A 12,522-nucleotide genomic window follows, 5' to 3' on the forward strand; every position below is an offset into this window, starting at 1 on the left:
TCTCTCTCTCTCTCTCTCTCTCACACACACACACACACGTTGCAATACTGCTAAAAACATTTTCTAAGCGTGTTTTTCTAAGCATCTTTAAAAAATTCTCAAAACAAGATAAATATATTCCAGAGGTAAAGACTTTAATATACCTTTTTTAGAGAATATATCTTACATTAAGTTTTGTTTTTCATGTTTTAAGCATAACCCCTGCTATTTTTTGTCACATTTACGCATAAATCAAGAAAAACAGATCTAATTCACGATGTATTCTCTGAAAACAAGCCTTAATATTTTATGCAGCTTTGCTTCTCAAGTAAATTTATCTTGTTTTAGATGTGTTCAGATATTTTACATGGAAAGTATGATGAAAAAAAAATACTGGGGAAAATATGATGATGAAGATGTGGATGATCATTTTGTATTTGCATTTGACCTGTGATGCAGGTTACATGTTATAAGGGTTATACTAACTTCACAATTAATCTTGTTCACATGAACGAGTCTTGATCTAATTTTGTAACTACCAGTGATGCATACAATATCCATGAACCATTTCTTTTTTCAAACAGTTAACAATTAGGCTACAGCGTGAGATTGTAATGTTAATGTGTGAAAGCCAAGCAAGCTTAATATATGCTACACAGCTGTATGCTTACAGAAAATCTATAAAATGAGGCATCAGAGTTTGCTGCCCAGTGAATCAGCTGCTAATATAGTTTGCTATAATTGGTGTCACTATATCAGCTGTACCATCTGTTAGTAAAACAGCTTATAGCTTACTTGGAATTGCTTTACAACTAAATTACATTAAATTATAGGAAAATGTAGTACCTTAATGTGAAGGGGAAAAAATTATTAATCTCCTTACACAACACCAGTGAGATAGTGAGGGTTCTCATGACGAAATACTGTATATATCTCTGGCCAATGGAGAGAGCACAGAAAAAGCCAATTATTTTAGCGGAATCGTGTTACATGACTCTTCATTATCCACAACAGACGTGCTGTGAATCATATTTCTGTCATGACAACTCTCGGAGGGATTGGCATGGTAATGTACATGACAATGTTAATGTATTTGGTCTTATCTCCAGTGAAGCTGAACTCTCCCTCCTCCTGTCCACATTCAATTTGCATGGACCGAAAGTCATGCAGAGAACACGCGATCATGCAGGATACAAATGCACACTTCACGACTTAGGGAAGTCGTGGCCTAATGGTTAGAGAGTCGGACTCGTAACCCAAAGGTTGCGGGTTCGAGTCTCGTACCAGCAGGGATTGTAGGTGGGGGAGTGAATGTACAGCGCTCTCTCCCACCTTCAATACCACGACTGAGGTGACAGAACCCCCAACTGCTCCCCGCGCGCCGCAGCAAAAATGGCTGCCCAGTGCCCACTGCTCCGGGTGTGTGTTCACGGTGTGTGTGTGTGTTCACTGCTGTGTGTGTGCACTTTGGATGGGATAAATGCAGAGCACTAATTCCGAGTATGGGTCACCATACTTGGCAACATGTCACGTCACATTCACGACTAAGTTTGGAAGGTTTTTGAAATTAGATGTTTATTAGACATTCAAAGATTTGTTTAAATGATATAAATGCGTATTTGCTGAATGCTGACGGCAAACAAGAACGTATTATAATGTTTGCCTTTCTATTACTAATAATATAAAAGCAATTGTTATAATACTTTTTGTAGAACTGAAGGACAACAGCGAACAAGAGGGAGAATGTAAGCACTGTGTGCTCAGGTGCTGCCGTTCTCAGCGCTGTCAAAATAAAATTCCCGTCTCGAACGCATCGGCCAAACAGGAAAACTTATATTTAAAAAATGCCAAATATCGGCCAATATATCAGCCTTGGCGATATATCGGTCGTCCACTAGGAGAGAACCAATCAGCTGCCATGTGACAATGATGTCGCCAGGTCAGATTGAGCTAGACCTGTACCTAGACCTAGACGGGCTCTGCCATCTAGAGTTTCATGCCAGAACTCTGTATTTCTGATTCAGCATGCATAGCAAACATTCAGTGCTCTGCTCTTAAAGGGGGCATATGATGCGATTTCAATTTTTCCTTTCTCTTTGGAGTGTTACAAGCTCTTGGTGCATGATAGTTTTCATCCTTTACTCACTGTTATTAATTCTAATGACTTTCTTCCATGGAAAACAAAAAATATTTAAAAAATAAAAAAATCAGTTTTGGAATGTCATTAGTGTAAGTAAATGATGACAAAATTTACATTTTTTGGCTGAACTTAAAGTTTAAAATATTTATGCATACCATTAAAAAGCATATGTATGTAAGATTATTAAATTCATTGTTTTTTTTTAATTTATTCATTTATTTTTTAACTTAACTGTCTAATTGCAGTGCCACTAATGGAACCAAAGGGAATTGCATTCTTTTCAGTCTTTTTGTATTTATTTGGGTCAGGCAGTAGACCTGGTAACTGTACCTTTGGAAACTAGATTCCTTATTGTCGTTGACGGAGGCACAGAAACCTGTTGTTACTTACTGCAGAATTTATTCTCTGTATGTGAGTGCTATTACCCCTGCACAGTGGATGTCTTTGCAAAAGAGTCACTGGCACCACAACACTGACAATCTGTATGCTGCATTCACATTTTCCTGTGTGAGGGGTCTAACTAAGTGTTTGTGTGTGCCTTTGTATCCCAGCTGTCTCTCATCATTGCTATCTGCTGGCACAGTTTTTTGCCATTTTCCAAAAACACCATTTAGAGCTTTTGGCGGCCACATAAATGACAAAAAGACCTTTTAGCGCAAGCTCACATAGACAATTACACAAAAACGTGCAAACATCAGCATCCAGTAGTGTTCTAGCTCAATGGCTCATTCATCCTATACTGATGTGCGATATAGCCATGGATGAGAGCCCGAGAGAGCCAGTGAAATACCTTTCCTAGTCTTGTGAATTTGCCTCAATGGGGCCTTTTTTCTTCAAATGGCTGTCTGCAGGTAAAGTGACTCCCTAACAAGTCCTCAAATTAATGAATGACTCATGCGTGAAGGCCCTTCTGCAGCAATTCCAGCACATCAGAAATTTCACAGAGACGACTGATTTGTTGAACATGCAGCAAGCAGACAGGCCCGAGCAGGAGCGAAGCTTTATGATGGTGAGCCGTAGCCCATTATTTTATGATAATGAGCTGGATCACCGAATCCATCCTGATGCTGAGATTTCTGTGAGACAAACGTGTGAAAAGACAGGCGCAGGAACATTGGCTCCTTGATTAGAGCTTGAAAACAAAAAGACCCTCGGGAGCACGCAGTTGAAAATAAGGTAAAGATGTGACATGACACCTTTCAACTAGGCAAACAAAAACCTTGATGCATGTACGAAATGACAAGCAATAAGAGATAAGCATGAAAGCGATGCTGCTAAAAGGTGTCGGGTGTCATTGTGAATTCCTTGACATGTAGAATTTGTTTGATTTTTACAAAACTGTGTGCCTTTTAAACCTCAATGTCACATTGTGTCCTAACCAAAAGTGACACAATAAAGCAACAAGCAGACTCCTCAATGGAAATCTACGTTTTTGTTCTAAGCAGCGACAGGACATTTTGTTGATCGGTTTCTATTTCTGCGTCGTCCGTAATGAGATTTCTTTGGCCCAAAATCCTCAGCTCGACTCAGTTATTCAATGTGGACAGATACTCTTGTAGTTTTACAATTAGGACATTGATTTATCATAACTCAGAAGATGGTAATACAACTTCATACTGTATCTGAAGCAACATTCAGATAATTTCAATCCTACAGATTTCCATAAATGTTTTAGTTAAGTTATGGCTTTAAGTTTAAATGTAAAGTATTTGGAAGGAATTTGTTAGATATATTTATAAAATGTGAGGGCCAATCCACAATGGCCTGTGTTTGAAGAGGAGACTCTATGTCTGGCTGAATTTAGAAAAGAAGACCATGAGTTGTTTTCTAAGATTAATTGCTGCTTTTTCCGTCCCTGTATTGCGCTGAGCCTTTCATTGATATCTGGCCAAATAAAAATGTAAAATTGAGAACTTTATGATCAAAAAGGCAATAAGTAAAGCAGCAATTAAATCAGCATCTTGCACATTACCACTGGCTCTGTACGCTATTACCATGACTTTTATTTCTAACCTGTAATCAATTCTTTGTTGGGTTTTATCCGTACCAACAGAAATTTTAATGGAATTCAGCCCCCTATTTATTAGTCATGGTTAACTGATTTATTATAAAACTTATACTCTGTGCATACATGTCCTGACCTGAATATCACTTAACTGGATGACTCATCAAACCATAAGATATAGCCTTTTAAATCATGGATCATCCAAACAATTGATAATATCCATGATCAAAAGAATGGCTACCTTGTTGTTCATGCTTCCTCAAAGATCAAAGGCTTTATTAATATAGATTTGTATTACAATTAGTCTTTTTATATAAAACCCTAGAGACATGAACTATACCCTATACCCTAGAGACATGAACTGAGCATTTTCAAACCCTCATATTAAAAATGTGTGCCATGTCCATAGAGACATAATGCTCTCAGGAACATGTGATATTAAATGTGGCTTCCAGAGTGTTGGTGAACAAACAACATTACATGTATTTTTTTCTTTCCATTCTTTGTGTTCTTTATCTCTTTGTTTGGTTTTTCCACAAGACTTTGGGTCCTCCATTGTCCTTTTGAGTAATGCTCTGAATAATGTGCAAAGACATGCATATTTATAAGAGTGTCATTTATAGATCTGGATGATGCAACAAAGATATGAAATATACACTTGCTGTAGTATATTATGGGTATTTTTTTTCTTTGCATATGGACACACAAGGTCGTCAGTTGTATCTGCAGTATGCTAAAATGTACATGAACATTGAATTGATATTAGTTTGTCTGATGCTCAGTGGTTCATCTAGAATCTGACAATTATTTTAGTTTCATGGCTTGTCTGCTCCTAGAGGTCCATTTCTCAAAGTGACAGCAAGATTAGAGGGAATATTTGATTTGCATTTAACACTCAACACAATGGCTGTCATTCCTTTTCCTCCTTTTGGTCCCATGCACTGATATAAGCTAGTATTTCATATTTCATTTTTTGCCTATGCTGGGATATTCTCTTTGATACATTACACACTGCAAATCTCTTTGTACACATCCTTTTGTTCTCAAACGAAACACGGATAAATAATTATTACTTCGAGACACATTATTTCGCTAAGAAACCTTTCTACCCTCAGGCACACAATGAAAGACACTGTTGATTGTCATGGGTAAGAGAATAGCATTGCTAATTAAGAGTAAAAGCTCATTAGTCAGCGGAGAGAGAAGGATGTGAGGTTTATCGGTTCCTGCTCAGACTTTGAAGGTGGTTTCAGGGATGACTTGAAGTCAAGCCTGAAATAACCAGAATTACAAATAGTGGGATCCTACTGTAGAAATTGTAATACAACCCTGTAATCAACTCTCACCTAAGATACACACTTTTTCAAGCAGTCAGACAACCCTCCATCCACCCTGCGGACACAAATTTAGAGCAGGAAATATCTCAGAGAATGTATCTTCATTTGCATGCTTCCAGTAGAGACAGCCAAAACTCATTGCAATTGCACAGGTTGTAAATGAAAGAACTGAACAGATGCCCTGAGTCCAAAGTGCACACTTGAGTCTTTCCTCTGAACATGGTTGACTCAAATGCCATTGAGAACTCAAGTTTGAGAGATCCCAGATCTCATCATCTCAACCTTTCAAAAGTACTTTGATAACACTTCACTTTAAGCTTGATTTTACTTTAGGCTAGTTCTTGCTCTTAGTTGTAATTTAAGGTTACATGCCCAGAGTTGTACAGTAGATGACAGTGGAGCATTAATGGAATATATTTTTTTATTAAAGGAATATTCAGGGTTCAATACTAGCTTCAGAAGTTTAGTTAGTCAACAGCATGTGTGGCATAATGTTGATTTTTACAAAAAAAAAAAAGGTTAAAAGGTTACTTCCATTGTATGTGAATGCATAAATGCAGATTTGTATTTATTTAGATTTATATTATAGGTCAGTTGAATGCACCTGCAGAATTTCATGAAGTACCTCATCGTTAGATACATTTTCCAACAAATGGTGAAAGATGTTTGTTCGGTTAGTTCTGAACACCTGTAGTCATTTAATTTTAAAGAATCCCATTTCAGTGTCCTTGCAGAGATGTTCATCTTCACTGTAGACAACAAAGGAAAGGAACTAGCCTTTTCAATACCTAAAAGAAGAATTTCTCTATTTCTATATTTCTGGCTAAATGGATATTCTTTGTATTATCTGTTTGGTTTTAGTCAGTTATTTATTTATAATCTGTCCACAATCACATTATGAGCATAATCTAAAATGGCAGAGTCACGATGCTGCTTAACTCAATGCGCATGACCAAAATGGTATACAGTACAGTTTAAAACAGACTGGCTTTTTGTCATTCAGACAGCTATTTGTCTAGTCTGCGTCTCTCTTATTACCAGGCATGGCTGTAGTTTTAAAATGATTCGTCCCTCTAGGTGAATACACAGGACCTTGTCATAGTCACCATTTACATGACAAATTACAATACGAGTGTTTGTATTGCTATTGCAGACCCTGCAGGTTATGATACAAATACTCTTGCAACATCTAGTTTAAATGAAAAATTGCATGTCATGTAGCAAGGCTAAGATGATCGTGCAAAACTGTATACATAATTTTCTCCCCATAAAGAGCTTAAAACACCTCTTTATGAGTTCTACGGTGGTATAACACAAATTTTAATCCAACATAATTCTGAATAATTGTTTTCTCCTTGTTTCCCAGAAAACTAGCTAATGTTTTGATCTTCTCTCCCACCAGACCTTGGCTTAATTTGGCTCATGCAGATACTTATTTAATTTCTTAATTATCCTCATTTATGTGTTTACATTTTCTCCTCCATCATTTATTTCTCTGTTCATCCCACACATTTTATACATAACTTTTCTGTTAGTCCACCACGTCACACTTGTCAAGTCAAGTAAAGTCAGTTCCTCTTCAGGAACTCGAGCTGCGTCGGAAACGCTAGGGGAACGCCTTCTGTGACCACGCTATACTGTATATTGGTGAAAGCGCTTTTCCAAGTACGTATTGTTTCAGAGACTTTTTATAGAAAGTTGTGGTTTAATCAACATAAAGTTATGTAGGAACCAACAGAATTGTCACTTTTATGTCATTTCAGACCAGCCTGAGGATATTTCAAGCCCGTTTGGTGTTCAATTATATTTAAGTGGCACCATTGGTGCTTTTCATGCGTCCGCCGTTGATGATAAAAAATACATTTCTCTCTCAGGCCAGATGTTTTATTTGTGGTCTAAAAGTACACCTCGGCTCCTCTTTCAGGGTGGATCGGTTCAACAGCATTTGATTAAGTGTATTGTTTTTGTAACCACAGATATTGTCTGATGATGCCCCTGTAAACAGGGAATGACACATACCTGATATTATTCTTGCAGATAATAACCAAAATCCTGTTACTGCTCTGGGTGGGGGAGATAATGTGATTATAGCAGCAGATTGCTTTGAAATGAACTGTGCTCTCAACGAATACATGTTTACACGTTTGCTGTATGAAGATAGGATGCAGGTACAGTTCTGAGCTGTTGACTCTGGGTTGCAGGTTTTATCTCAAAGGACTGGAGAGTTACAGAGATCACAACCCTGCTCTCATTGGCTTTCTTCTCTTGAATAAAGTACTTAACTACAAGTTGCTGACTAAAATGAGAGTATTTTGCTTTTTTATAAAGAGCTAAGCTGAAATAACTCAACAGTATGTTCAGAAGAGAACACGAGCCAGAAGCACCATCTATCTCAAAGCTTCTCTCTGCCCTTGTGACTTACATTACACGTCTTTTAATCGTCTCTTTTTTTTTCACATTGCCACCTGCCAAGCAGAGCTACCCCCCCCCCCCCAAAAAAAAAGTTGAAAAAAGAACTGGAACACATATAACAATGCTTTGCTCTCGGGAGAAATGTAAACAGTGATTTTACACAAAGGCAAAGCGCTTGTTACTCAAGGCAGAAAAATAGCAAGTCAAAAGAATTGCTGATGGAAACGTTGAGATTGCGGCATTTGAAAAGGCCTTTTTTTGTGGTGCACTGTGGCGCTGAAGTGCAGCGCATTGTAGGATCCCTACTGAGTGGTTACTGTGTTCCACCGAGACTTCCTCATCAATATGCATGGAGAAGTACGGATGTCTGCGTTGAAGAATTAGATGTCATGCAGCAAAAGCCTTGCTTTTAAATCTGCTGTAATCACAGCAGAAAGCATTGTAGCCCAGATCGGGGCTGTATTCACACCATTATGGATGTCCTTATCAGCGTGCTACATACATTATAGTTCTGTGTGAGATGAGGGTGTAGATACATCATCCAAGAAAGGCCTCCCATAGAAATAAATGCCAGAAGTGGACAACTTATGATTGCGATTTGAAACGTTAAGCTTAAAGATATTTAATGAACTGATATGGTGACCAACAGCTATGTAATTTTTATCCCACTGCAATAAATGTACTGAAGTGTAGGCATACTGTAGGCTTCTGTTTTGATATGCACATCTTTGTAATTAGAGGTTGTACTAAGCAATGATGCACAAGTCCGTGTGGTGCATTTATTTCGCAAAGTCTGTATTTTAATCTGTAGTTGCATCTCCTTTCACACTGTTCCAAAAAAGTATGAACATTTTTTGAAAGTCGCCCACACATATGGTCACATGGCACACATGACTTGACAGACTGTCATCAGAATACAGTAATGAGACTCTATTCCAACATCTGGTTTGGTCACGGCCGTGAAGAATGATTGACAGCACTTGGTGGAAATATGGAAATAATAACAGGGTTAGAACAAGGGGCGGGACTGCGGGAGACGCTGAGAACTAACTACTGAAAGAGATGTTGAAAATGTGCTCATGACATCTGTTTACCATGGGACTGAATTACAGTGCTTGACTTTAAACCGTATCTGGCGCGATTGCCTTTTTATACAGTTTGCACTTGAAGCGAAAATAAAAGCTTGTTAAAAGAGTTAGAAATAATTTGGATTAATATAAGCAGTCTTAGGGAGAACTTCTCCATTTCATGTACCAGCGCAGTTGCACAGCGGATGCTAAAATTGGAAGCATGTGCACAGGAGGTTCTTATTATTTCACTTACATTCTTTTATTGTTAATTTGGTGATACTTTGTTCCTCTGAAGTACTAAAACACTCATTACCATGCAGAGAACATTTTTATGTGAATACATTACACTTCTCACTTACAGACAATTAGTAGATTATTCCCACAAAGAATCATCGTACTTTTCTCCCCTCTCTATGTTGACAAGATCTCTCCGGAGTCCTAAATAGTTTTCATGGCCTCAAGGAAACATAATTTCCTGTTAATTGCCTGTTTTTGTATCTGCGTGTGTGTGCACTTTTCACTTAAAGTAACAGTTGTTTTGGTGAGTGTGTCTGAGTGGAGATGAAGGTGACTGAGTGTTTACTAATGCATCTTTGTTCTTTCTGTGTGAATATGTGTGCTGCGTGTGTTTAGGCGAGCGTTTGTGGGGCCGAAGCCATGCTGATCTTCAGTTCCGGGTGGTGGAGTGTGGTCTTGCACCAGAGCCTGTGCTGTTGAAGCCTTGTGCTGCTCCCCCATGGCTCTATGGGAGCTGCTGTTGCTGACTTTCAGCCTCCGCTGCTGGCTGACAAGCTCTGCCAGTTTAGCTGAAGAAGGCCCTGCAGGCCCCCTGGACTGGCTTCTTTCTGACAAGGGCCCATTTCACCACTCACAAGAGTACACTGAATTCGTGGAGAGGAACCGTCAGGGATTTTCCACGAGATACAAGATCTACAGGTTAGTTGTAATTGAACTGAGGCTTGCATCATTTTCATGCAAGGCAGGCTTGCCATGGATTTTAAATGGTATATTTTGCCATGTAATATAACTGAAGTTCCGTTTATCTGAAGTTCTGTGTATTTTTTGTTGCTATATAACTGATCAGTCAACATATGAAATATTTATTTGTATCAACTGAGTTTATAAATAATAAATGAACGGGCTTGCAGCAAAATATTTTGTCAATACATACTGTTCAAAAGTTTGGGGTCAGTAAGGTTTTATCAAAAAAAGAGAGAAAGAAAGAAAGAAAGGATGATTTAATCAAAAATTAAGCGTTAGCATTAGTTCTGGCAGGTCACGTGAGTCAAGCTTGCATCAGCCCAAACCTTATGCCAAGTATCTATCATCTTGACGATAGTGGTCCTGACAGAAGTGACAGTTAAGACATTTACATTGTTACTAAAATGTATATTTCAAATAAACACTCCTCTTATAAATATTAATTAAGCAGCACAAATTTATATTTGTGAATATATATATATTGAAAATGTATATTTGAAATTTGTTATATTTGAAAATATCGCTATTTTCAACATTGCTAAAAAAATATATATATTTTTTTTTGAGCACCAAATCAGCATGTTAGAATGATTCCTAAAGGATCATTGAAGTGGTGTAATGGCTGCTGAAAATTCCGCTTAGAATAAAATGCATTAAAATAGGAAACAATTATTTAATTGTAATCATATTTAAAAATATAACAGTTTTACTGTATTTTTGACTAAATGCAGCCTCGGTGAGCATAAAAGGCTTATTCCAACAACTTTTTAAAACTCTTACCTGTTCCAAGCTTTTGAAAGGTAGTGTATTCTTAAGGCCTTCTTTTTGCTGAAGTGAACTTGGCAGAAGTAACATAATACACTTTTTTTTGTTGAATTGCAGTTAGTAGAATTTAGCCTGTTAGAAGGTGAGCAGAAATTCCAGCTCTTAAATTTCTGGTGATTTCTCATACATCATTTCCATCATTGCAGGGACAGTTATCGAATATTCATCTGTTCTCAGAGGCCACAGTTGACATCTTCTAATTTGTAGGAGCTACTTCATGGCTGCTCTGATTGGCCCTTCATCAAAACATTGGATATTTTTTTTTTTTAGTCTGTTGGCTAAACCTGGTGAATCAGAGGCTCAGCGCTCCCTCTGCAAGATTAATAGTCTTATCATGTGGCCAACTGATTAGTGGGCTCTTAATTCTTATTACTCGGCATTATCACCTGTTCCCTCGAGATGGTTACTGTCGGCAGCAAGGCTGTGTTAGGGGAAGATTACAACCACTCCATGATTAAGTAAGTGTGTTATATCAAAATACTAATTGAAAAGGAGCAGCTTTCACATGGATGCCAGAGTTTAGGTAAAACATTTAAATATAGCAATTTCTCATTAAATAGACAGACTGATTAAGCTCCTAAATGTTTAAGTTTCAGTCATGTATTATTATATTATATTATATTATGTTATATTATTCAGCCCTCTACGAACACCTTGGCAAATGACTAGCCATTCGCTAGTACATTTTTTTGTTTACTCGCCAGACTGATAAATATATATATACATACATACATACATACATACATATATATACAGTGGTGTGAAAAAGTGTTGGCCCCCTTCCTGATTTCTTATTTTTTTACATTCTCCTTTCACATACATATATTTTTGCTTTCACATAGGGCTGGACGATATGGCCAAAATTGATATCACGATATATTTCTTAATTTCGGTCGATACGATATAATTCCGATATCGATATGAACACTATTTATCTGAAATAGAAATCTTTTGTAACACATACATTCTCCTTACACATGCATATATTTTTTGCTTTCACATACTTACATTCTCCTTTCACATGCATACATTTCTACTCTCACACACACATACATTCTCCTTTCACGTACATATATATAGAATGTATGTATGTCTGAAGAAAATATGTGTATGTAAGAGAAGAATGTATGTATGTGTGAGAGAGAGTATAGTGGAAACGGAAGGCGTATAGTGGAAACGGAAGGCAGGTCAGGCGCGATCAGGGTCACCGGGACAGGTCATGATCAGCATGGCTGACGTAGATGAGGCGGCCGCATAAGTATTTCAGCAAGCTATTTGGATTAAAAAATATATATATATTATCATCGTGAAAAGGTTACATGGCCTCGTCCCTTGAGCGAGTTGTGATTGAGGACGCGGGCTCAGCCTCAGTCGAGTTGCCAGATACACGCATTATAAGCGTTTATGGATTTTTTTTTCGGAGTGTCTATTTACACTTAAGTGCAAATAGCCCGCCTTGTTGATAGAGGCTATTTACAGTAGCTCCACCCACAAATGTGTTATAGGGATAGTCAACAATATAAAAGACGGCATTTAATCACCAGCTTCAGTGGCGTAGATGATAAAGCGTGCACTGTGGTCTTTTTTTTGACGCGATCGACCCGGGATTCGAATTCACCTTTTACCGAACTTTTTTTCTTCCTTTTCAAATCTCATATCACATCAGAAAGGCATTTATTTTCAATAAAAATGAAGGAAACAATAAAAAAGTTGAAGATAAAGTATCGGGTAGGGTTAGGGAGGGCTTTATTGTCCCAATAAGGTGGCATCCAT

General features: G+C 37.6%; 1 protein-coding gene across 1 annotated transcript in view; it reads left to right on the forward strand.

The window, feature by feature from the left end:
* Nucleotides 1-12,522, forward strand: part of LOC107711116 (BMP/retinoic acid-inducible neural-specific protein 3-like) — a 34,343-nt gene that overhangs the window by 831 nt on the left and 20,990 nt on the right. Inside the window, exon 2 of the mRNA XM_016516063.1 lies at nt 9,577-9,879. Within this exon, the coding sequence (XP_016371549.1) occupies nt 9,680-9,879 (200 nt within the window). The 5' untranslated portion in view covers nt 9,577-9,679. The remainder of the gene's footprint in view (nt 1-9,576; nt 9,880-12,522) is intronic.

Source organism: Sinocyclocheilus rhinocerous, unplaced genomic scaffold (genome assembly GCF_001515625.1).
Source record: "Sinocyclocheilus rhinocerous isolate Xijiao unplaced genomic scaffold, SAMN03320098_v1.1 scaffold85, whole genome shotgun sequence".
Classification (NCBI taxonomy): domain Eukaryota; kingdom Metazoa; phylum Chordata; class Actinopteri; order Cypriniformes; family Cyprinidae; genus Sinocyclocheilus; species Sinocyclocheilus rhinocerous.